The sequence below is a fragment of the Pagrus pagrus genome (assembly GCF_965226575.1).
Source record: "Pagrus pagrus genome assembly, chromosome: 1".
Taxonomy (NCBI): Eukaryota; Metazoa; Chordata; class Actinopteri; order Spariformes; family Sparidae; genus Pagrus; species Pagrus pagrus.
In genome coordinates this window covers 12,417,963-12,444,216 of record NC_140185.1, presented here as the reverse complement: position 1 = coordinate 12,444,216, position 26,254 = coordinate 12,417,963, and the positions used below count along the sequence as shown (strand labels likewise).

General features: G+C 39.8%; 2 protein-coding genes across 15 annotated transcripts in view; one reads left to right on the top strand and one right to left on the bottom strand.

Annotated features, from left to right (window-relative positions):
• The window catches only part of myo9aa (myosin IXAa), a 116,180-nt gene extending 105,992 nt beyond the window's left edge, over window positions 1-10,188 (bottom strand). For 8 of the 11 annotated variants that reach the window (XM_084356605.1, XM_084356609.1, XM_084356610.1 and 5 more), the window contains exon 1: window positions 9,777-10,188. The gene's annotated coding sequence lies outside the window, so the exon portion shown is untranslated. The remainder of the gene's footprint in view (window positions 1-9,776) is intronic. The other 3 variants (XM_084356614.1, XM_084356615.1, XM_084356607.1) reach the window with 1 other exon arrangement.
• A 2-nt stretch (window positions 10,189-10,190) lies between these two features.
• Window positions 10,191-14,017, top strand: senp8 (SUMO peptidase family member, NEDD8 specific). 4 transcript variants are annotated; one of them, XM_084356691.1, is made up of 2 exons: window positions 10,191-10,238; window positions 12,615-14,017. In XM_084356691.1, exon 2 carries the CDS (start codon window positions 12,642-12,644, stop codon window positions 13,305-13,307), a length of 666 nt encoding a protein of 221 aa, XP_084212817.1. In that variant the 5' UTR covers window positions 10,191-10,238; window positions 12,615-12,641; the 3' UTR covers window positions 13,308-14,017. The 4 variants fall into 4 exon arrangements, with proteins under 4 accessions (XP_084212817.1, XP_084212816.1, XP_084212815.1 ...); XM_084356690.1 differs by lacking the exon at window positions 10,191-10,238 and adding an exon at window positions 10,251-10,534; XM_084356689.1 differs by lacking the exon at window positions 10,191-10,238 and adding an exon at window positions 10,646-10,793.
• Window positions 14,018-26,254: the final 12,237 nt, after the last annotated feature.

Below are 26,254 nucleotides of genomic sequence, written 5' to 3'. Positions count from 1 at the left end.
CCTCCAGCCTCACTGTGATGATCACAAATGTCCTCTAATGTGCACCAAGAGATCAACACTGTTTCCTATTTTGGATACCTGTGATGAGGTTGAGCATGCAGACAAAAGAAATGTTGGGGTTCATACAGGACTCGTCATCTTCATGGTCAATTAGCTGCAGTGAATTTGATCAAATTAGCTGTCAAAGGTTTCTTTTGTGAGTGTTGCATAACGACACGGAGGGAAGATTTCTTCCTTGAGGCCATTCAACACCTACATCGAGAGCTATTTCAAAGACATCAAGATGAATCATGGAATACATGAGTGGGCACCAGATATCAAAGGAAAATGTTATAATCCAATAGATCAGATGTCGGCAATGTAAAACTACTCTTAAGGACATGTGTGCAAGTCGGTATGTGTTATATGGAATCACACTCAACTCACAGAAACCCGCTACAAACAATCAGACGTCCTTGTGTGATGCAGTGCAGTCATTAGTCTAATCCTATATAACAAAGTGGTTCAATTTAAAGGCCTCTTTACCTCCGCAAAGCAGGTTATGTTGTCACCTGTCTCTGTTTGTTTGTTTCTTGGTTGGTTGGTTTGTCAGAAGGATTACACAAACACTACTGAACAGATTTCCACTAGACTTGGATGGAGGATGGGTCTCGACTTAGAATAGACCCTATTAACTTTTGGTGTGGATCCAGATAAAGTGGCAGAACCAGGTATTTTTTCTCACTTTCTTTAACATTGAGAGAACATTTTCTTTATCAGGGAATAGTACATCAGGCGGATTTAAAGCTACTACACAGAGTTTTACATGGGTATGAAACGGTCTCAACCAGAGGATTAACCTGGTCCATGTGCAGACTGGGAGAGGCTTTGTTTACATTTTCCCAGGAAACGTTACAGTGAGAAGTACAATAGCCAGTTAAAAAGAAGCAGGAGATTTTTCTTTCGATATATATATTTTTTACATTATATATTGTGACTTTGACACTAGACACACTACCACTTTTGTCCACAGGGGCCTCCAAATCAACAAAATATTAAAGTTCCTTGTAGCTTTAAGTGGCTGGTATCTGTGAGTGAGTATAAAAGGGGACTGTTGACAATAGAAGACTGTTTTCACATAAATTCTGCTGAAAGTGTTAAATTTGTCCGTGCTTATTGAATATCTGTTTTTAAGAGGCGGGTCTAATAGCATGAATTGTGACATCACAAATAGTGAAGGAAGCCAATCCTGGTTGAATATTCAGCATACACAAGTGTGATGTGGAAACTTGAAGCCTCCAGTGTACAAACACTGAGAATTAACTTAACAGTGAAGAAGGAGATGTTTGTAAATGAAAACAGTGTTTTCTGTAGGTTTGTAGACTTTGACTTTGGCGCAGCGTTTGGGGTTCTCCCCCAATTCAATGTTATGTTTTTAAATATATGTGTTTTTTGCCATATCAGAAGCGAATTATTGTTCAAAGTAAACTTTGCACTCTATATACATCTTAAAACACTGGAGGGGATCATTAAGTTAAAATCGTTTGACTTATTGTTTTTTCGCCCATTAAATCCGTTGATGTTGCAACACTTTTATATTTTCAGATTCTCAAATCAACAGAAACAGTGAGCGCCTTAACCAGCTGATAGTGATGACAGGTCACCATGTCTAACTCTGGGTCTAAATGTGCAGCATAATGTTAAGCACATCTGTTTAGCATATTAGGAAAAAACATGACCTGTAATTACAGGGCAGCATTACAGTGGCTCTCGCCGTCTCTTCTGAGGGTGAGGGGGGGTTGACTGCTGTCTTTCTGCCGTCAGCAGACCGCAGGCTTTTTGAAATTGGAGCCTGGTGGTGCAGTCAGAGCCGCAGTCGACAGAGACAGACAGAGCTGCAGCGTGATGATAAAGCAGGTTTGGTTGGAGGCTTCAAGGAGATGACGGAAGATGTTGGCAAGTATCTCTGAAGAGGCTGCATAGAATGTTATTATGACCTCACGGTTTGTTGCACACCCAAAGTTAGTGGTGCGACGTTTGGTAAACTGTGGTCAAATAAGAAATAAACAAGACTTAATAGGTTACAGGAAAATTCCTTCCTCAGATACCCTTTCACTTTGGATAAATAATACGTAACGTGACCTCCATGTGTTGTTTAAGTCATTCTGCAAAGAAACACATTCACCGTCACATTTCACCTATTTTTCTCTTCACTTCTCTTCATTTCCCAAATGCCATCTGACAATTCTAAACAACATGCATGGTCTTGTTTTATTCAGTCAGGTTTCATATGTTTGTGCAGACAGCAATGACAATAGCAATAGAAAACAAGGACCAAGAGTTTGTGGACCAGAAAGAACGACGGAGCCTTTTACTCAAAACTCAATATGTTTTGTGTTTTCATTGCATTCTTGTAGACTGAGGTAACAAACATTGATATCGCTTCGTGTTCTGCAGTTGATTTCTTCCTCTGTGGTCACCAAACATTGGCGCAAAAACATAAGCCTAGAATGTTAGCATTATGCGTGTTTCTGTGGAACTTCTTCTTGTGCTGGAAGCTGGTTGTTAGTTTATGTTAACGGACTCCATTTCTAAAACTAACGTTAGCTACTGTTGAGAGAACAACAGTAATCTAACAGAGAAGTTAGCAGAGCAGAGAGAGGCACTGAGACAAAGCACTCCAGAATGAGCATAAAGTCACATCCTTTGTCACGGAAAATACAACCGGAGTCCTTCAGAAAGAAATCCACAGTCCAGCAGCATTGAACAAATTCAACAACGTCAAGTCATGTTACAATCTGCTCCCATCAGATTTTTTAACATACCGGCCAACTCTAATCCACATAACCATCAAAGACCCAAAGATATTCATTTTACAGTGACATAGAAGCAGCAAATGTCCATGTTTTATAAGCTTCAAACAACAAGTATGACTTATCAATGAACTGTTTGATTACAAAGTTTGTAGATTTCTCTCAACACTCACAACAACATTCATATTATATAATTTATTTCACCATTCAAGAGTCCATGCATCCAAAGAGAATTAGCATCAAGAACAAACCTACTTAGTCCACTCTCTCAGAACAATACTCCACTCTCTCACTGAGAAGGTCACAACAGCCCAGCTCTCCATCTGAACCCTTGTTAAGCTCACACTGGCTCAGACTCCTCATCCTCAAAACTAGGACTTTGAGAAAAACTCATTACAGTTGGCATTTGGAGCTCACCTGCTCCGTGGTGCAGCTCAGCCAGCGTGACATGGAAAGCAGAAACATTCACTAAGCTGAGACGGCTTCACTGTTAAGTGGCTCTTTCAGGCTGAGTGGAGGACTCGGACATTGCGGAGACAATAGGGACCCTCTTAATCGTCTCCAGGGTGTCCGACCATAATCGTTCAACCAGACTACTAAGTCACTGCAGTGAATGCCCGCTCTGATGTGCATCAGTGGGTAATCAGGATTAATTCAGGTGGGTGCCAGAGTTAAAGGACAGGGACGTTAAAGACTGAGCAGAGTTCAGCGGAGGTGTTTATATCATTCTGTCATGACGTTTTAATGTTTGTTTTGTTCTGTCACAGATAAATCAGCATCAGCCACATGTTGTCTGATAATGCCAATCTGAAAACTTTTCTTAGAAATTATATTTGACAACAATTGACACAAGGTGACTGTGACAGGCAGAGAACAGCTGCAACAGCATCTCTAACATTAACTTACTTTCTTTAAGAAGAGAGAAATATGCTACTCAGCCAAACTTGAGAGGCTAAACATCTGACCATACTTCCACAGCTAATGGTTAGGATTTAAGAATAATCTCCCAGCGGTCTATATCATATGCTCATTTACTGCACTGATAACTACAGTATGGATTAGATAGCAGAAGCATTCCAGCTATTAGTGAGCATGTCTCCGGCTGCATGTGAAATCCACCTTATCACAGCCTGTTTGTTGTCAGTTAGCCACAACTATCTCTGCTCTTCCTCCCTCTTGCCTCATTCTGACAGAGCACAGACTACTGTAAACTGACAGAATTCCTCTCAGATAAGAGCAGCAGCCGACTGTAAACTTTCTCCCTGGATGGAGAAGAATATCTGGTCTTTTTAGCGCATTTTAGATGGCACAGACGACATCCTCTCTTTTAACAACTTCTGTTCCTTTCTTTAGTTGCAGACCTTCCCTCTCTTTTTAATCAATGATCTAAACTTCAAGGAAAGTAAAAGTGCGTAGAAACTATATTTCAGTTCCAACATTGAAGGAACTGCATTTTAAACCAATGAGTTTCATGTTTTGTAAAAGTTATATAGAAACAACGGACCACTTATTTTTCCACCGCACACACACCAAAACATATCTAGTATTTGTTTCAGTAACTTTTTCATGTGATGATACAATTTTTGATTCTGTACTTGCTGATAAATATGCAAAACGTTTGATTAACTGTATTGTTCTGTTGGGAAAACGTTTCATTCATAAAATAAGACCCCTCAGGACAACTCTGAACTTCATCATCAGTCAACCTCCACTGCTAATTTGAATTTTAAGGAGTGAACAAATGCCTTTACAATTGGCATCCTGATACTTGTTGAAAGACCCGTAGACTTTATTTAGTATTCCAATACTGTGCATCAAGACATGTTTGCTTTATTGTTTGTACATAAAGCAAATTGTTCATACATTTAATGTTAAAAAACATCCCTTCTTACTGTCCTCTGGACTAGCCTGTATCCCACACATAAATCAACACATCACATAGTTTCTTTGAGGTTTTAAGATGATATTTACCACAGAGCATGTGCACTTGCTGGTTGTGACACACACTCTGACCAGTGCAGCCATATGACGGCTTTAACCAGATAATCACACCTTTCACTGATAGTTATAGTGGTTTCATGGCTGCACTGCCCTGCAAATAGACAGTATTGTGTACCATTACACAACAGCACATACCTGAGGATTAACCATCGGCTCTGTCCTGTCTGTACCATGAGGCTGCAGGGGGCCACCAGCTATTGTCACAGCTGTGTCACAACAAACATAAATTCAGCAAATCACTACTAGTTTCCAGTGGTCTGCTGCCAAAATGTTGCAGCACTTTTACTTGTAATATTTCTACACTTAAACAAGTGTATAATTAAAAAAACAGCAGTTATAGGAGTACTTTTACACTGTGGTTCTGCCACATTTAGTTAAAAATCTGAAACATTCCTCCTCCGCTAATTAGCAGCTTCCACATGACGACCCAAGCCACTAAACACCCTCTTCCTCAATCCAAAAGTCAAATAAGGATGTAAGTGAGCATCTGTAACTGTAACTTCATCTAATTAACACAGTTAAATCAAATCATGAGCTCAACGAACTGCCATCTTTGCATGACAACTTCTCTTCCATTTTTAAAGCTCCGACTGAATAACCACAGGGATATCTCGACAAAAACACTTGCTTCTCTGTCCTCAACCAAACCTTTAAAGGACCGAATCTAATTCAAGGGGATACAAACTGAGTCTCCACACAAATCAGTACTGTTTGCTGACTCCATTTCTCATTTTAAGGGATTAATTAAAAACAACAACTTAAGCTCCTCTCACATCAACAAAATTGCAAAGAACAACACAATACACTTTCTTCTCTCATCTCACTCCGGCTACTGTTAGCAGCAGCGAGTTAATGAGGGGAAATGCAAAACGCGGTGGAAGCTGAGCCTTTGAGGCCAAAGCCTTGCTCATATAATGGCCTACTAAAGAAAGGGGAGCTTTGTTCGGTGCAACACAAGCAGGTTCCTCTTTAATGACTTCATGTGCATGCCAATCACTTACGCCATACAATCCCGTCATGCGGCCACAACACTTTTTTAGGGCATCCCGATCATGTGAGCCTGCGACACATGACTGGCTGTTCTCCCCCAAACACAGGCTGAGATCTGGTTCAGCAGGTAATACATCAGGGACCGATGATGGGGTCATTCTTATTTTTAGATTATGTTAGAGGCTGCAGGAGCTGCTGTGGATGTGCAAGGAAACAGAGACAGCACAAAGGGATGTTTCCTCAATTATGAACAGAGGAATACAGCAGGTTTGAAGAGGCACTGCACTTTTTAAACACTGTGTTTATGTTTTTAAAGACCAGTGAGATGATTTCTGGGATACAGGTCCAGGTAACTGTTGTAGCCTTTTTCTCAAGGCTTGTCTTCAAAAGAAAATGCAACTACGAAAATGATATCATGTCATACGTCGGCTGAACATCACAGCTGCAGTGTCTTGGTATTAGGGTCGCAAAGTGGTGAGCTTTAAGCGGAGGATGTGGCAAAATGTAACTCTGCTTTTACTTTCCTGTATTTTCCTGTTCAAAATAATGATGTGTTTTACAATAGTTTCTTCTTGTTAGTTAAAACAGTGGTAGTCGAGCATAGCCAGCCTTCCACAGCGCTACGTCAGTGCACAATAGTCTTATCTGGTGCACGCAGAGACAGTGCTCCTGCAAAATAGTGTCTGGAGGAACTTGTTTTAGTGGAAGATATGCATGTAGGGAGGTAAAATGGCTAAATCCTTGCAAAAGGAAATAGCCACTTTACATTCATACCATTAATGACCAGGTTAGGGTTAAGGTAATTTTCAGTGTGAAGGCTGCTAGCTCAGAGGTTGTTGTTGTCGAATTTTGGAAAAAGCTAACACAGAGATAGCGGAAGGGCAGAAGAATGCCGACTGAAATAGTCAGCCAATGTTAGGTTAATACCCACGACCTAAAACCAGTAAGTCAGACAAAAACAGTAGAAATAGCAGCAAAAAGCAGCACTGTATTCAACCTAACTTCAATACTTAAGCGACGTCAAAGCGATATTCGTTTAGTCTGTAAAATGTCCAAAAAAAAACTTAAAAAATGTGATGTCTTCAAATCTGCCTTATATCCAACCAACACTCCAGACTCATTTACTTATAAATGACAAAGAAAAGCAGCAAATTCTTTTTTTTATGAAGCTGGACCCAGCAAATGTTTGACATTTCTGCTTGAAACAAACATCAAAACAGTTGGCGATTTATCTTCTTTAGATCAACTAATTGTTGAAGCTCTCATCCCAACATGATGATACATTTTGAATGAAAATGCCGTAACCACCACAACAGCAACGCCTCTCTTAACCTAATCCTTACAACATTTTTCACTATAAAAAGAACATGAGAGTTATTTTTCTTCTGATGTATACTTTATGACAGGAGAGTTTAAAACTGCAGAGTGCTGGTTGCTCTCTCTGCCATCATGAAGCCTCAGCTGCTCCACATTTAAAGGGTGCTGCAGTATGTATGACACACTCAAACACACAGGAGGCATCCTCTGAGGCCCAGATCTGTACTCAATGAACTAAAGTCTTTCTCTCTTTGGAAATCAACTTTTCTTTTGAGCACAAGTTTGGGAGATGTTCGAGGAAATACAACTGAAGCAGTCTATGACCAACTACGCCAGCTTATCTTAGACAATCTCAGTTGTATTTGCATCATGGCTGACTAACAGGAATGTAATGGCCACAGTTTCATACTGACGGACATCTGCATTTGTAACAAGTCAAGTTGGACGGAAAGAAAGAACAAGAATGGCCAAACGTGAGGACACACCCCAGGTCTAACTGGCTGACAGGACATGATGCACAAGGTGACAAAAGCTGAAGTCATTCATTGTTTCCCTGAGAGAACACTGACGGTTGAGATTTTGCATGCACACGTTTGTGATTCAGTCTCAGAAGGGTTAAGTATTCAAAGCAGAATTAGAAAGGCAGATTATCTTATTTCAGCACTGCAAAATGTTCATAAACCCACAAATCTCCTACAGCCGAACAGATTAGCTCCTGCAAAGGAGGTCTGAGAGCTCCCAAACTGAGCCCTCAGACCTCTGTTTCAGTCTCTCAGGTGATATCTCGGAACACAGCTCCCTCTGATGTGATATAAACTGAGGCCCGTCTTTTTAGAAATAGCAGACAGCGGGGGCCTGCGGGGTGTCAGATGTCGACAGGGACCAGTTGCTGGAGTCTCAGCCCAGGCCGGCTCTCATGCCACAGCAGCTGTGTCTCCTCAGACCTCACATTCCTGCAGGACAGGCCCACTTTACTCTCATCACCTGTGCTGATCTGAGGGCAGGACGCTGGGCTCTCAGCGGAACCTCACAGCTACGAGAATCAAAAGTCATTTTCTTAAAGTTTTTGCTCATATATCAGTGTTTTCTTATGTTTTTGTAGCAGTGGTGGAAGCGGGTGAATGTTGGTACTTGTTCCACATTCATCCCTACTGGTCTTAGTTTTGGTTCTAGTGCTAATATTGTTCATTTTGGTTAACTGATCACGATTAAAGGGCTGCTTCTACACACCAGGCCTTGTGTATTTGGTGTTGCTGGGTTTTGTTATCTAGATTATAATGTTCAATTTCCCATTTTATCTAGCTTTGGTGTTAAAGGTGCTATTTGTAAGAAAGGCTGATTTTTGAGTCTCATTCCCAGCTCGTCAAAAACTGACGCTTTGGGATTGTAGGAGGGGTCGCCATTATTTGACGAGGAATGAGACTCAAAAATCAGCCTTTCTTACTAATAGCGCTTTTAATGTTCTTACTGTGGGGGTCCACCACTCCTGAATTAATGTAGAGGAAACACTACATATAAAAAGGACACAGGGATACTGATCGGAAAAGGACAATTACATATTCTTTTACTCGGTTAAAAGACCAAAACTTGGGCACAAAAAGCCCCATGATATGAAGATGTTTAGCCCTGACAATCACAGAAATCTAGGTCTACATCTAATCAGGGTATTTTATAGTACCAATCTCTTTCTCCTGTCATTTCCTTTCACCACACTACTGGGAACTAGTTAAAAATAAAAGCACAAAAGAGATTTAAAGTGACGAAATACAAGGTGCATTAAGAGCGTCCTCTACAGAATGATATCTGGTGTTGTGAGTTTGCAGCCCTGATGTGTCTGACTCTCCGTCCACCGACAGCCTGAGTGGTACAGCCATGATTCAGCAGCTTCTTCACCCCATCAGACCTCCCTGTACGATTACAGTCGCTTTGCACTCTGTACTGCCTCCACTGCATTATAAGCTGTGCTGTCTGACCTCCACTAAATAATACATGTAAACATTAACCCCACCCTGCTGCAGCCATACATTCACACAGCATATAACTTCACCCCTAATGAGGATGAGTAAGAAACACCAGATTTATTATGTTTTAGTTCATTAATTATTAATGTTCTGTTATGGTTGTCTACCTGGCTTCTGTCCATTTATGCTGTATCATCCTACACGAACATTTATGTTTTGTTTTGCTTTGTTTGTTCCTGTTATACATGCATGTGCATCACTCAAAATGAGTTAGGGATATTGGGATATGGGTATTAATGCAACTTAAAGCATCATCCCTGACAAATAAATGCAAAAAAATGAGGTGAAGCAGAGAGCAGGATTCATTACAGAGAGATAACAGACAGTATGCGTGGCTCCAGGTGCAGAGGCAGCAGTACAGCATCAATGTGAAATGACATGTCACTGAGCAGCAGCTCAAACTTTTTTTACAAGCTCTCACAGCACACACGTAAACACACCACACACACCTCTGACTGTGCCCAATTCATTCAACAGAAGCACGGACTGAGACCAAACACACCTTGAACGCGCTGCGACTGAAGACCATCCTGCAAAGCAAAAATGAGTGGAGATTAAAAGAACAAGTTTCATGATTCATTGAGGCTGCTGCTTCCAGCCCGGAGCAGCAGCCCACCACCCCGCAGGGTCCAGCTCCCAAACATCACACTCTTACCTCCAGACGTGACCCGCTGAAGTAAACCGGAGGTGAAGTTTCTCGTCTCTCGTCAGGATGGTGTGCAGAGCCGCAGAGACACACTTGTAGCCAGACAAAATGCCTAAGTCTCTATTTAATTCCCTGCATTCCCGCTGATTTAATTTGTTTCCTTCTCCCTCTCGCCGCTCGTCCCCGAACAACTCCTCGAAATTCAAGTCCGCGCAGGATAGTTGCGCATTATTATTTTTTTTATCCGTGCGTGTTCGCTGTTCGTGTGAATTAATAAAAAGCAGTCCTCAGCTCGGTGACGGTCGCTGAAAACTCTACTTCGCCTTGCTAATCAGTGCGGCCGCTCATGTACGCGCAGCGGTGCGCGTTCACGACGCTCCTGGGCGGGGAGAAAACACAGGGGGAGGAGGGAGACACACACACACACACACACACACACCCCTACCACCAGCACCAGAGCTGGACTGTGAGGTGAGCTTAGCGTAGTGGCCGCACGGGGTATTGCAACTTCCGGGTTCATCACAAGTTTCATCACCACTAACAACCATTTTTTAGAGCTGCTTTAAACGATGGACACGTTTTTTAGAGCTCTAAACAGGCTCGGTTGAAGAAGAACTCTAGTACGCATGCTCAATGGGCCAAGCTTGAGAAAATATAGGGTTTTTTGGCCGTTGTGAGCGATGTTTGTAGCGACGTGTGGGGCGCCATGTTTGTCGCTGTATCCAGGTCTACATAAAACATCCATGGACGGAGCGACACAACCGGAAGTAAGCAGGAAATAATACAACCTTTATTATAAGGTGGTTCTATTGTGAGTTTATATAAGAGTGTGGTGTTGATTTTTACATATGTATTTCTCTTGTATAACCGCTAACTGTGAAACGTTCGTATTTTTTTCAACCCCTGTTGGTAGATGCACTGTCGCAAAACGTTTAACGTCACCCTGCAGCGGTTTACGGTAGTCATGCAATGAGGGACAAGACTGCAGTTTTCGTGGTACTTTTTATTTGAATGTGTCTCTTACAGGTATGGACACTGGCTCAACAGTGTGTATTTTAATTTGACACTCCATAGTTTATGTTCTACAGGCTACCATGACTGTTTAGCGCTGTTGTTACGCGTCGTGTGATGGTGAAAGTGGTGTTAGCTAGCTCGTGCTAAAGCTAAAGACCGTTTCAGCAGTGAGCTGCCTGTTGGCACAAACAATGAGCTAAACGCACTGCAGTAATGTGACACTCTGCAGTGGCATTACACAGACACTGGCACCCTGTAGTTTGTCAGTTATGGACCATTAAACTCCATTATAAATATTTGAAAACATGTTTAGATACCAGTCGGCTATTTCCAGGTAACAACCCTCAGAAACGTCAACGATCAACACATACTGAGTCAAGATGGAGCCAAAACTGGATCCTTCTGTTAGCTCAAGTAATGTTAAAGTCTTAACTGTTACTGAACGTTTGCTTTGAGACTGACTGCTTCATCATCCTGTACTCTAGTTTCTTACACATCCATTTATGATCAATAGTTGTCATCATCATGTTCAAGTTTTGTGACATGGCGCAGTAAAGTGTCATGCAACTTACACAAATGTTTCTCTGTGAAAAAACAGACTTAGACCAGTGCTAAATATTCTACTGATACAAATGACAGTTATTTTTTAATAGTTATATCAGTGGATTCTTTTTTTAATTAATCTTTGGTGTGTGAACTGACATAAAATAGTGATAAATGCTTGTAAAATATACAGAGAGTCTGGGTGATGTGCACTTTAAATAAACTGAAGTTGAAGTTAATGGGATGGTCCAAGAACTGAAATGATCCCTTCAGATTGCCTGTTTTGTCTGATCTACAGTCCAGTTTAATTACTTTTCTTATGACCTATTGATCTACAACCCAATGCAGCTTGATGATACAGCCCCCCACAGTGGCAAACAAAGGGCTTAATGCAACTTGTTTGGCACATTGCACATACTTTTACAGCTTGCTGTATTTGCAATAGTTTACGTCACTATGTATGGGTGTACAAAAGCTGTGGGTGGATATCAATTTGCATCTATTTTCGTCATTTTATTTGTTTCTATCATATTTCAAATAGCTTAATGGACGGCACCAGGCAGAGACGTAATGAACCCACCATTGCATTACTGACTTGTTTATTTCTGCATATGACGATAAAGTCTTGAATCCTTTGAATAGAGCTGCAAATAACATACATTTTCATTATTGATGAATCCTTTGGTTACTTTCTTACTTAAAGAATTACAACATTTACAACACAAAATTTCAGGAAGAAATGAAAAATTCACATCACAATCACTATTTCCTTATTGTACCACCAACAGTTCAAAACCTGAAGAGATTTAGTTTACAATCACATGAGACAAAGAAAGAAGCCAATTTTCACAATTAGGAAAGTGGAATGGAGAATCAACCATTAAAATATTTGATGATTGACTAATCACACAAATGCACAATTCATGAAAATATTAAACACAATAGGGCAAAGTACAATATTTCAATTGCAAGAAGCTTAATTTATTTGTTTAAGGTAAAAAAAAGTGTGCAAAACAGCATTATAATGAAGTACTGTAGTACTGCAGAGATGCCTTGACCCACAAAACTTGTTCTCCAGATGTAAGAACACATTTGTTTGGTATGGTACCCAACGGATATGACATCATCTTGATTTTATTAGGGTTTTTTTCAGTGAATATTAAACTTGATGCATAAATTATCATTCTCACTAGTCAATCATATCACAATTGCAATATGTGTCAAAATAATTGTAATTAGATTTGTTTACTATATTGTGCAGCCCAAATTAAAATCTTCTGTTTGTTTCAGTCTGACCCTCTCTGACTGTGTTGGAGGATGGACCCTGTAGTGCTGAGCTACCACGACAGCCTGTTACGGCGCTCTGATGTGTCTTTACTGGAAGGACCTTACTGGCTCAATGACCAAGTCATTGGTTTTGCCTTTGAGTACTTTGCTGCTGAGCGCTTCCGAGTCCTGGGGGAAACCATCATCTTCATCAGTCCGGAGGTCACCCAGTTCATCAAGTGTGCCTCCTGCCCCGATGAGTTAGCTATATTTCTGGAGCCGCTGGATCTCGCCTCTCGTCACTGGGTCTTCTTAGCTGTTAATGACAACTCAAACCAAACCGCTGGGGGATCCCACTGGAGCCTCTTGGTCTACCACCACAACTCCAACCACTTTGCCCACTATGACTCACAAAACGGCAGCAACTCACTGCACGCACGGCGCATTGCCAGCAAGCTCGAGCCTTTCTTGGGTGCAGGGAGAAAAGCGATGTTTGTGGAGGAGCCGTGCCCCTCGCAGCAGAACAGCTATGACTGCGGCATGTATGTTATCTGTATCGCTGAAGCCTTATGTGAGAAGGCCAGGGTGGAGGGCTCGCCACGCCTTCCTGTGCAAATCATCACCCCGGCCTACATCACCCAGAAGAGGGCTGAGTGGTGCAGACTGATCCAGAGTCTAGCTCAGAGTGACCTCTGCTGTGCTCTGTCTTTTCCTTAGCACGTTGATTGCCCTCTCACTATATGCAGAACAGCTGTCAGCCTCTACATATCTACTGCTGGAGCATCTGAACGCACTCCTTGAATACCGTATATAACTATATATGAAGTATATTTCTATTACAGTCTCTTATCATACTCCATTATAGAAACACGTTTGAAAAGATAAAGCAATGTCCAGAATCTTTAATGATTCATTGAACTGTTGGTGTCATGTTTAATCCTTGTATATGTACGGCAAAATACAATATGTAAACAAGAACACCAGCATGCCTGTAAAAGGAATTTACTCCCTTGTACATATTTAGAGATGATGGAGAATGTGTCGTGTAGAAGAGGAGGCACAGACTTTTCATTTCTCCGTTGTTTTATTTTGGAGCGAATGTAGAAATGTTTACACAGATTATTGCTCAGGGTCATTTTAAATGAACTAGAATTGACAATAAGAATGTGAATCTTAATTTTGGCTCCGACTTTTACGTCACATGTGTTCCGGTCATTCTGTCTATTCAGTTGGAAACGGATGTCTCCAACTGCATACTTTTAGTTTGGAGACATTTTAATGCACTGTGTGCTGTGAGTGTTTATGGGACAAAGGGCAATGTAGAGTGGTGGAATGTAAGTTATGTTCTGACAAAAGGCAAGTGTCAAACTCATCGTCTGTTGATTGAATAAAATCTACAGTTGTCACATTTTGATGACAAAATGATACATTTGATTTGTGGGTTTTATTTGAGCTCCCAGCTGTCTTCTCATCAAATTGTCATGCATGTTAATATGTTCACATTTTACTAAATGTATTTATTAAGAACGATGATGAATACATGATTACCTTGCTGAAGAATTCGATTGTCAGGTCATACAATTAAAGAAGCGTAAATGTGGGACAAAAGAATTTTGTTAAACGTGATAAAATAATTCCCATAAGACCGAAATCTGTAATTAAACCTTTACTTATAGGCTGCAAAATAATCAGAACCATCAGCATTGTGACACCTTTCAATTTTATGGGTATATTTACATCCTATAGACAAAAAATAAAATGTATCAGTAATAAATGATGAAAGAAAAACTGCCAAACATAATAAATAATGAAGTTATTTTGACATAAATCAGGCTAAATAGACCGAAAATAAGTAAACAACACAAAGAATCTGACGAAACATTCATTAGAAACATTTTGTACTTGACTGCTTTTCAATAGCTAATAATTAAAACATTCATTATTGGAAGGAAAAATGATGAATTGCAGCAAATTAAAGCTAAAACACAAAAAAATGTAAACTACTTTGTGTAGTAGTTGCAAGAAGCCTATTCAGACAGCTGAAACAGAGATTTAGTTTTAAAAATGATTTTATGTTCATCTGTGAAAGGAAACATATTTTCCTTTCCACTGATATCATTTCCATAGAGTCCCAAAGCAGAACGTGGGTAGCAGCACAAAATGTCATCCAGCATTGTTCCTTCAACTAAGAAAGTACAGGAAGGTCAAACTACTCTTTATTTACAACTAAACCATTCAGAGTCAGACTGTGGCCTTTGACATGTTTATGAGAGAGCATTAAAATATCAGCTGGAACAGGATTTAGGGTTTCAACATGGACTGACATGTTGAGCACATTTAAACCTGGTCGAGGATAAACAATGTTTCATAGACTTTTCACGTGATTTCAGAAAAAGGGAGAGTGAATTAATGTAACATCTTTGTCGTGTCTTGTAATATGTAACTGCCGACCTACCTGAAGGGTAATTTTCAAAAGAGGTGTTCAGACTAAATGAAACTAGACTCAGTTAATTGACCACATAATGTACAATCAGGAATACCCATCAGTAACCGTGTTGCATAAGAAAAGGGCACAATGTCCTGTTCTGGCTCACGGCCCTGCACTGCTCTTAAATTCACACTGCTTGGACTGTTTCCACCCTCTGGCATCCTGCACACATCTACATCCCAAAGGCATATTTCACCCGGAGTAACCAGTCTGACGAGCCGTCAGGGTTTACTATTGTCCTCATAAAATGCCACAAAGCTGGGTCACTCACCACCCAGGCTGCACACTGCATTAGTGAGACAAAGAGCCCAGGGACAGGCACATTAATTTAGATAGATTTGCCTCTAAATGTCCAATTTACCAAGTCCATTCCGTGAGAGCTCACCAGGAAACTGAACTTGACTCAGTGTCGTCCCAGGTCTCGATACTCTAAACCTACAGAAGTGCACTGAGGTTTTGTGTGAGAATCTGAAGGATCATCACACACGGGTACTTTGTTATGTGCTGGATAACTTAAACTGAGCTGCATACACCTAAATCCTACAAAATCCTGCACCCTGCTCTTTGCTCTTTTGGCAAATAAAACACAGCTTTCTGTGGCATAAAATAAAGCTTCTTAGTATTGGTGGGTTTGTTCTGCACTAAATCAACAAAGGGCTTACCAACGCAAGTTGTTGTAGTTAGAGAGAGAAGGCCATTCTTCATCTTCGGGACCCAGGTTTCAGTCCTGCTCCTCACTGTGCACGTTGGTGCAAAGCTATTCAGTGAGCTTCAAGGATGAAGACAGCACCTGGCCTTTAAATAAGTTTGATAATAGTGGTAACAAACCAGGAAATAATGACATTTCACAAACAATTATTAGACCAATGGTAGCATAATGTAAAATGAATTAGTACAACCAAAAAGCGTGTAGGACTGCAGCTCTTCCTCCTGGTCTCAGCTCAGCTCTTAAATATTGTAGCATTTCACAGACCATGCAAGACTTGCATTTTACTTGTAGTCTGCCTGTGAGTACTTGACTTGGATATATATGCTCAGAAAATTTGTTTGCTGCAACATTTTCTAGCTCCTCCTGCATTAAAAGCAAAAACAATTGCATCTATTTAGCTTTAATTTATGACCATGCATTAGCTGCATTAGTGAACTCACTCACCGCTGCTCTTCATCAGTGCTGTGTGTAATTGTTTTCAGGCGCAGCAGCCAAGGTTTCCCCTCCAGGATCTCCAGGTGGTTCATATTTACTCATCACATTGAACCCCTCAGGCCTGGAGTACACATACATACATACATACATACATAAATATACCCAAACCATACAGCTCTATAATATGAGCTCGGACCTGTCTGTGACCTGAGTGTTGGTTCTTGTACAATACATCCTGTCCTGTCGCACCACATCTGCAACCAACTACAACAACTTGGAATCATTTTAACATCATTTACAGCAGCATGCGTGAGAGTCAGCTGATTAAAACAAGCAACAGCCTATCAAGAAGTCCAGACGGACACAGCTACATCCTGGACAGCACTGTTTCCAGGTGTGCACCGTGTCTTTTTTGTTGAGGAGGTGTAAGTAGGTCAGGTCCATATCACAACATCACCAAAGAAATGAAAAGCGAAGGCAAGAATGAGATGCTCCACTGCATGTTCAGCGTGATTCTCCTGAGATAAGGCTCTATCACACTCTATGGACTGTACCTGTGAAATGCAGATGTTCTAGACAAGCTTGTCCATCTCACCTCCTTTAGTCAGGTGTCAAACAAAAGTTATTATGTAGGTCAATGATTGTATAAGTACTCATTCAATGTTCTGTCCCATCAGGAAACAGCTGGGAAAATACAAATCTGGAATCAAACAAAGCAGAAAATAAAAAACTGATTCGGAGGTGAGGTTGGAGGTCGCAACCAACTTAACACCCTTCGTCTCACCCTCTCCTAAGGTGTCCACTAAAAGCATGAAAGGCCCACTCTAGAGCCAGTGGTTTAGAAAATCTCTTGACCAGGGTTGGGGAGGATCCATGTATTAAAGTAATGTAACTCGATTGCTTTCTGCTACTTTTGGATTACTTCGATACCAAACATAACAAATAAAGAGCAGAGAAATTAAATATCAATAAAATGACCTTATTTAATCTGATTAGCAACTGTGTATTTTGTAAGAAGCAAGGCCGAGCAGCGTGTCCTGTCAAGGCTCCATTAGTCTATGGTTTGATTCCAGCTAACAGTCCCTCTCACTCGCCCGCTTTTACTTTAAAGTTGTTGCAGATGCACTACAGGGTTTGGGAAACCTGTAACCAGCGGCTCAGCTTCCTTTATTAACTGGTAACGACACATAAACCGGGTATTGACAGTATAACGGGCTATTAAAGGAGTCATTTCCTCATCGTGTTTATACAGACAGGTTTGCATGTTAGTGTGTGTGTCTGTGGGAGAGTGTTGGCATGTAGCCATGATCCTGCTGTATAACGTTAACATGTTCAAACTACCATCGTTAGAGCTGAATATGTGAAAAAGTTCTGAATACAGCACAATTAGCCATAGGGGTCCATGTGTTGTGTTTAATAATGTCTGATAAAGTTAGTATGTTGCCTCTCTGCCATCTCTTACGCTAACAGCAGCTCAGTGAGAGATTTATAAAGTTATATCAGCAGCTGGTCTGAAATATAACTGGAGGTGCTGCCTGTAACACCACATAGTAGACAGATACATATAAGGTCATTTTGAGCAGCAAAAGTAGTTTATACACACTTTATGCAGCTTTGCTGTAGTCTTTTAATATCGTTTCACTCATCTACTGTATATAGCACAAACAAGTGTTCTCAGGCCTGAATACATGTGATTTACTTGTACGCAGGGTTGGGATGGTTACTTTAACCCTCATGCAACTGATCAAATAAAATAGGTTAAAAAAAATGTACTCAGGTAAAACTGCCACAAAAATACCATATATTAATATTATTTTCACTGGGTTCCACTTTTCAACCAACAACAGTCCTGATAATACCAAATATTTATTAACTTTCAGGATTTTAACTGTTTGAATACCAGTTTGTTTACATGATGTCACTACTGTGGCATGAACTGAAATGAAAAAACATAGTATATAGTATTTTTAAGGCATTTTTTGACATGGAACATTTTTTTGTGCTTAATTGTGGTCTTTTATCAGTTACATGAGGGTTAAGTTTTATTATGAGGCAAAGACCCCTATAGGACACAACACAAGGACAATTACCCTATCTAGTAAAACAAAGTAAACTACAAAAACTCATCCAGGACCACAGAATGAAAGCATGAGATGCATGATTGTTTGCTGTAATGACAGATAAAAAAAAAAAAGTTTTAATGGTACATAATATATACAACAAATAAATAAAGACATAATATGAGCCGAGGCTGAAATTTTAAAAGTTAATAATATAACAAACTCCTTTGCCAAAATCTATGCAATATGCATTAATACAGACAAAATGATCCAAAAATGAAAGTAAAAAAACATATATGTATCAACAGTTGCATGAGGGTTAAAGAAGAAAATACAAGAAGAAATTAAATAAACAAAATTACTTATGTTACTATTTACTATTACTATATCATTACCAGTATTAATAACGAGAGTGGTGTTTTTGTGTTACTCAAGACCACACTGTGAATTTAAAAGTTCACTTTCCTTTGATAAAGTCAGGAAACAGATTACCTCAGAATCACCAAGTACATTTATGTTGTACAAGCTGAAACGTTTCAACATCTTCAAATTATTTGTTTTTTTGTATCCTTATTACTTAATCCCGTAACATATGTGCCGTTACTCCCTAAGCCTGCTTGTACGTTACAAAGAATCCAGACCCCTCAGGTGATCTGGGACAGGTTCACTCAGTGTTCCCAGGATCAAAAAACAAGCAAGGTGAAGCAGCTTTTAGTTTCTGTGCTTCCCACATGTGGAACAAGCTCCCTGAACGGCTGAGGTCTGCTAAAACTGTCAGCTCCTTTAAATCAGGGTGTAAAACCTTACTGTTCACTGTGGCTTTCAAATAAGTACATTCATAACTTCTTTTTCATCTCTGCTTGCTTGCTTTGGTTTTTGTTGTCTTTTAAAAAAAAAAGTTTTATCTGCGACTATTTTTGCTTTTTGTATCTTCTGTCTTATAAGTACAATTTTAACATTTTCCAAATGTCTTAATGTTTTATTTTTGATGTATTTCTATGTCTCTGTAAAGCACTTTGAATTGCCGTGTGTCTGAGTATTATATAGTAGTTGTATCAATAAGTGCGTCTTGCCTTGAGGTTTTATTTGATTCAAGGTGTTTAGAGCTCAAGGAAACCTTGTTTTAAAAACTGAGGACTTAGAAATATGAAAATAGAAAACTGGACCTGGAATGAATCCAAAAGACATTTCAGTGGAGATAATTTACAGACTCTTCCTCAGCTCGCACCACTAATGGTCTGATTTTTCTCTGAAGTCTGCTCTCACCGTCACCCATTTGGTTTCAGTTAATTCTACCCAAGCCTAAATATGCTCTCTGAACATTGGAAAATTAATATCCTTGTTTTCTGTGATCACAGCGAAGGAAAAAAAATGATTAAATATAATCTTAAGATTAATGTGTTTACGCTATTTCAGGAGTCTGGCCCACACACTGAGGGACCCTGAGAGACCTGAGGACTTTAACCAAGGCATGATGGAGCTGAGCTTCACCCCAAAAGCTCACTGCCACTCATCCTACAAGTCAGATATAGTTATGTTTTGTGTTGTAAACAAAGAAAGGAGACTGTGCTGACATTTATAAATAATGTCTTGGATCATACTGTACAGGATGATGTGCAGGTTCATATCAAATGAGAGAAACTCCAGGAAGCTGTTGGGAAGCCAGACAGGAAGGCATCAACACTGCCTGAAATCAAAGACTGCAGTAAGTGTCCCGTGTCATCTTCTCAGACCTTCATGTAGTCATGATGTGATATTAAAGTGCCTCCTCCTCTTCCTCAGTGAGCGGTGGGACTCTGCTGTGCTCCTGCGAGCCCTGGGTTCACGAGTTCAGCGTTCAGAACTGTGCAGAAAGCCGATGAAGAAGCAGCTTTAAGTGGAGCAAACTCTGACCTGTAAGGTGATCTGACCCGGAGAGGAGAGACCAAACAAAGGTCAGTGCCTAAAAACTGAGGTGCCAAAATTAAAGGCAGAGTATGCACGATTTGTCAGTTGCTGTTAAAAAACACACCAAGATGAGGAAATCATTCTGGAGGATAGTTGAGTCTCATTCACAGGTCGTTGAATACTGATGGTTTGAGTTGGCAGACACCACTGCAGCGTCACTGTTGAGACACCCAGACTGATACAGTGGTTTATGTTATGAAGGCAACACAATTTTATTTGTACAGCACATTTCATACATACATAGGTAATTCAGTGTGCTTTACAGCAGTGTTTCACAACCTTTTTTAAAATGGCAGTCCATTGCGCCCCAATAATTTTGAAAAGAAAGAGTTTATGCATAATTTAATGTTCCTGACATTATACACACACCTGCTCATACACCACACTTGGGTGTACCTACTTTCGACTCTCTTTTGAGCCACAGCCATCTTGAAGCCTTCTCTGCCACATCGGGTCGGCGGATGGCTCTCCTCTTCCTTTCTACCTCCCCACTGCATTGCAGGTTCTCGTCTCCTCCATCACTGCTCTCACCTCCTCTTGAACTTTCCTTCCCTCTGGTGTTGCTGAGCTGGGGAGTTGGAAAGGATCCTAGTCCAGCTGGTGCCAGTGTGACCACGCCCACCAGCCTCTTGTGATGTAGCCTTGTCTCTGCTTCCTGATCAGCTTCCTCTACCCTCCACTTACGACCAGTCCTCACTTGAATCCTCGCTTTAGACGTTTGGATCACTTGAGTCACTGTACTGAACCACTTCTCTTGCTCGTTACCTTGAACTCTTCTTCCAAGGATTTCAGGGGAACTTGCAGTTTGCTGTGCAGCGCCACTCAGGCTCCCAACCCATCTGGTCGCTGAGCATCCTCTCTAAGGTCATGACTCTATGCTTTCTGCTGGGTAGCTTAATCTAAATAATACATCACGTTATAACAGTGAATATTTTGCATTAATTATATGAATCTGCAAAGTCACTGATAACTAAAGCTGAGTGAAAAGTATAAATTATAAATCAGTTTAAAGTTGCACTCAGTGTACACTACTTGAATGGACAAGCATTGTAACTTTACGCTAATGTACATGTTTAAACATTTACTTATGTTGCCGACCGGTTTTAGAAGCGACGCATTAAATTGGACGAAAACTCAATTCAAGCAAATTATGAAAAGTGATTTCAGGTTAAATACAAACAGGGTGGGGAGACAAAACCTCCACAAACACACAACACCTCCACAAATACACACAAAAGGGCCACAAAGAGACACAAACCAACCACAAACCAACTACAAACACACAAAACCTCCACAAACCTGCACAAAACAACCACTAACACACACTAAAAAACCACAAACACTACCGTAGTAGTAAAAGAGCATCAAATGATTAGCCTTGATGCAGAGCGCAGTTGAACTTGTGTGGCTAAACATCAAGGGAATTGTAGTCCTGCTTCTATAGAGAGCCTGAAGAAATAAAACAGAACTATTCCCTCTTGCTGCCTTTTCAAACCCTGAAGAAGATCCCTGACCAAAAACTTGCACATATTAAACAGACTTTTGTACAGATCGAGTCTGCAGATGCTTTTTTCTGTCCTTTTTCTGTCCTATTGTGATGTTTTACAGCTCCAACACCTCCGCTAAGTTTGATACCAGGTGAGTGCAGTTTTTTCCACTATTTTTCGAGTTTTAGAATACCAGACTTAAAGGTGCAATACGTAAGAATTTAAGCATTTAAACACTGAAAATTAACTAAGATTATCCACACAATGTGAAGAAATTGTGGTTTTGACGTTATGTCAAAGATGTCTATGTATTGCGTTGCAGAGAAGTTAACATGCTGGCCCATCCTATCTCATAGTAACACTCAGAGGTCCAGACAAATAACTGCGCAGCTAAATGAGCTTACTAGCTAACAGCAGCAACAGTGACATGCTGCCCCCTATATTGAAGTATGAATTTGTGGGGTGTCCAGTTCTTACATATAGCACCTTTAATAACCCTTTTTATTCCTCATGCCAAAAGTCATTTAGGTTCCTCATGAGATCTATTTCATAAGTTAAGACTAAAAGATGGCTGACAAATGGAGCCTTGGGACAATATTTCAAGTTGGAAACATGCAAATTTGTTTACTAGACACCCTGATTATTATAAAGTAGGAAAAATATATCAGTGTGATGCATTGAGGCCCCATCTTCTTTGCCAACTGGATTCATTTTTGTGATTGAGCCCATTCCAGGAGTTATTCTGTGCTGAAATGTTGTGATATACTGTTTTGGCGCTCTCTGACTGGTTTCCCTTCTTACTCCCAGAAAGACTTCAACAGCCCTCCAGAGAATGGGTGGGAACTTGTTGCTCTCAATCAATGGTGGGCAAAGGGACGTATAAATATAGTGACGCTATCCAACTTGTTTGTGAACGGTGGGTGTGTCCGTGGTCACAGCCGACCTCTGTTAATCGAAACAGTTTAACGTGGCTGCGTTACATTCTGGCTGGAGATTAATGAGATGTTTTAGCATTTAAAAGTTGAGGTAGCGGACGGTATTTCTGTACAGTCAAACTAGAGTGATGTCATGCCTTCTTGTCGGCTGGATTTCCATGAGGGATACAGCCGAATTAACTGTTTTTTTGTACAGTTAACACAGATTTTTGATCTCAAACACAACTGTAGATTGAGTGTTTCCTAGGTATTTTTATGTTTGTCTTTATAGGGTATGTGTATACATGTAGATTTATATTGTTCATATGTGTGTATATTGTTTCTTTTGTTGTATTTCTATTTTTTTTTATTTTAATGTAGCTTTCACTATCCTTATTTTATTTCTGTTGTTTATTTTTATTATTTTATGTATTTGCTTGATTTTTGGGGGAATATCTGTGGAACGGATCAACTGCCTTTTTGAATGTTTGTGAAGGAAATTATAAATAATAATACCCAGAACTATAGATAGACCTAAAATAGCTAATAGACGTTATCATTCGTTCATTTTATGGAATATTAAAGAAAAACTGATCTCTAATGCAGTTTCTGAGGCCTTGCCAGGTAGTATGTACCTCCATCTTACTTTCATAAACTTGCCCTTACATAACATTTAAAAAGAAACTTGAAAAAGAAAAGCTTTCACTTTATTGCCTCAATGAAAATCTTTCCATAAGATGTATGGCATTTATAATCATATTCTCTCTGGACATTTGGTTCTACAATCTCCTTGGATAGGGAGAAACATTTGCACAGAGTACTGCAGTGAAACTCGACACCTCTCACATCATAAATTGATTCGCTGTAATGCTTTTGGATTGTGCTCGTGTGCGGACGTGGACACATTTAGTGCACCGCTGAGGTAATGCGCTCCTGGAAACCCTCCAGTAACGCAGCCTGGATGTGATGATTGAACTGTGTGTAACACAGACCCTAACCATGAAGTCACGGTCAGCATTATCCTTCACACCACAGAGGTCAAAGGTCACCTGAAGTGCATACCGGGACAGACAATACGGCTCCCTGGAGGTATGGATGCGGCTGCAGCTTGTCTGGCCATCTGCTTCGACCTGCCCCCGTTACTCTGCAGCTAAAACTGACTCCACAGCCACACTGACAGTGTTACAGTAGTTGGCCCCTGACCTTTGTGCTTCTTAAGGTTTCCACAAAGCTATGTGCTGCATGAGCATGTAATTACAATAAACTTGTTTCTGCAGCACTTCTATGACATTCTTAGTTACGAGGTGTTACATAGTTTTAAAATTGGCATTCATCAGAGTTGGAAGAAGTAACAACAAGCAACAAATACCACAGTGGAAAAATACCCAATTACGTGTAAAGGTTCTGCCTTTAAAATCTAATTTAAGTAAAATAGTATTAGTATTATTATATTATTAGTATTAAAGTATTATCATAAAACTGTACTTATTGTATTAAAAGTAAAACTACTCATTATGTAGCTGGATAAATCCAGTCAGTGTTGAATAACTATATATTATAATATTGGATTGTTACTGATGAATCAATATGTAGCACAATCTTAATGTTGTAGTTAGTGGAATCAAGATTCACCTATTTTAAACTATTTAATCTAGAACAATGTGTCATATTTTATAAGATGATCTTATCTTTTGTAAGTAAAATTTAAAAGTAACTGGTAGCCACAGCTGTTAAATAAATGTAGAGTAAAAGTTACAGTATTTTCCTCTTCAATGTAGTGAAGTAGTTGGTATAAAGCAGCATGAAATGAAGATACTCATGAAAAATAGGAGTACCTCAAGTTATACTGAAGAGCTGTACTTGTTTTTGTTCCTTCCAGCACCATATAACAGTAACAATAATATACAGAGGATAAATGACTTTATACAAATGCTTAACTGAATAAAAATGTCTTGAGGTTATTTTTATGTGACAAAAAATGAAAATACTGAAGTAATTATAAGTACCTCAATATTGTAACTAAGTACAGTCCTTCATACAAATGGACCAAGTTCAACTTCAAGATGATATTAAATACATTTTTAAACTGACTCTCATCGGCTGTTCAAACCTGGTATCAACATGTGCATTTGTTCTGGTACATTAAGTTTTTGGCATTCTTCCAAATGGGGAAGAGAGTTGTTTTCTACCAGTTTAAGGTACAAAGTAAATGTATTTGTCCTTTTTTAAACAAGGGTTTAAAAAACTAAATAATGTTAGAGTCCTTGAGTCCTGCTACATCTATTTTATGGTGTGTGGAGTGATGTTGTTGAGGATGAGTTCAGGTGATGAAACAATTCTGCTGATGAGATCTAAGAGCTCTGATCACCAGTATCAACAGCACTAAAGTACAGATTTGAGCAGTGTTTTCTTTTCTAAATGGTTTTAAACCTGTCTTTCTCATAACAAACTGAGACCTGATCCTCCAGAGATACAATCTTATTCCATTAGAGTAATGGACTTCAAGGATTGGAAACATGGTGCACTTATGTATTTAAAATGTTGATGTTAAAGTGAGCAAACAATCACAGTCTTTCAGCGTGGAAAGCTGTGATGAAGCAAATCCTAGATGGTTTCATATCCACTTCTTTCCACTTTTCTTTCCTCATGTTAAGTTGCTTCTTAGATCATTTTGATCGAAGTGGATTTTTGTGTGTGACGTACAATGTAAAGCCTCAGATAAAAATCACAGACGTGCTGCAGGAAGTGGGAATGGGTTCAATAGGTGGTTTTTAGCGGGTTAACCCACATTTAAAAAACTTGTGTAGACCCGTTAATTTTGGTTGAAAAGCGGCATTACTGTACATTTTCCCATGGCTGGTCATGGCTGCAGGTTCACAGTCAAATCTGCCTCTTCAGACAGTTTTTCAGCTACTTAATTTTCCACTTACCTTACAACTTAGAATTGTTTTTACTTTATTAGGATTCTTGCATGTTTTGAGACAAAATGTAAAAAGAATCCTAAATATAAAAACATTTAACAATAATTAGAATATCACTGATGTGACATTTTCTAGATGTTTCGGAAACATATAACAATCACATGTTCTGTAAATATGCTGACTGAGGAATATCTCCATAAAGGTTTTTAGGTCCTTGCAGCGGAACAAAAATGATTTAGAAGATCAGCATCATCTGCATCAGTCTGGGTCAGATATCAGGATTAGGTTTCATCACTTAGTAAACCCACTTATTAAACCTATTTAACCTATTAAAAATCTGAGTCTTCTCATCAGTTCAGGGTTTGATTCTCAGCAGGTTTGTTCAGGATCTGCTGTGTCAGATTCCTGGCATATTCCTTGGACGGAGCCAGGACAGCCTCTGACCCTCTAAACCAGGTGTCTTTCTCTCTGCCCCCGCCCCCTTTTCACTGCAGGAACTGAGCCAGCTGTCAGTCATTTAGGTTGCCATGGTATCCAGGTGGCACAGCCTTTGAAGTAGCAAACAGGTTTTCTGAGAAACAAAATATTGAGCGAGTGCTAAGATGAATATTAACTGTTAAATAGAGTATACATTTATCCTGAGCGTCACTGGGAAATGTAGTAAACCATGCTCAATGCACAATTTGGGGCAGATTTAGAGTTA

Coding starts and splice junctions, on each gene's coding strand:
- senp8 (XM_084356691.1), top strand. CDS start 12,642: ATGGACCCTGTAGTGCTGAGCTACCACGACAGCCTGTTACGGCGCTCT.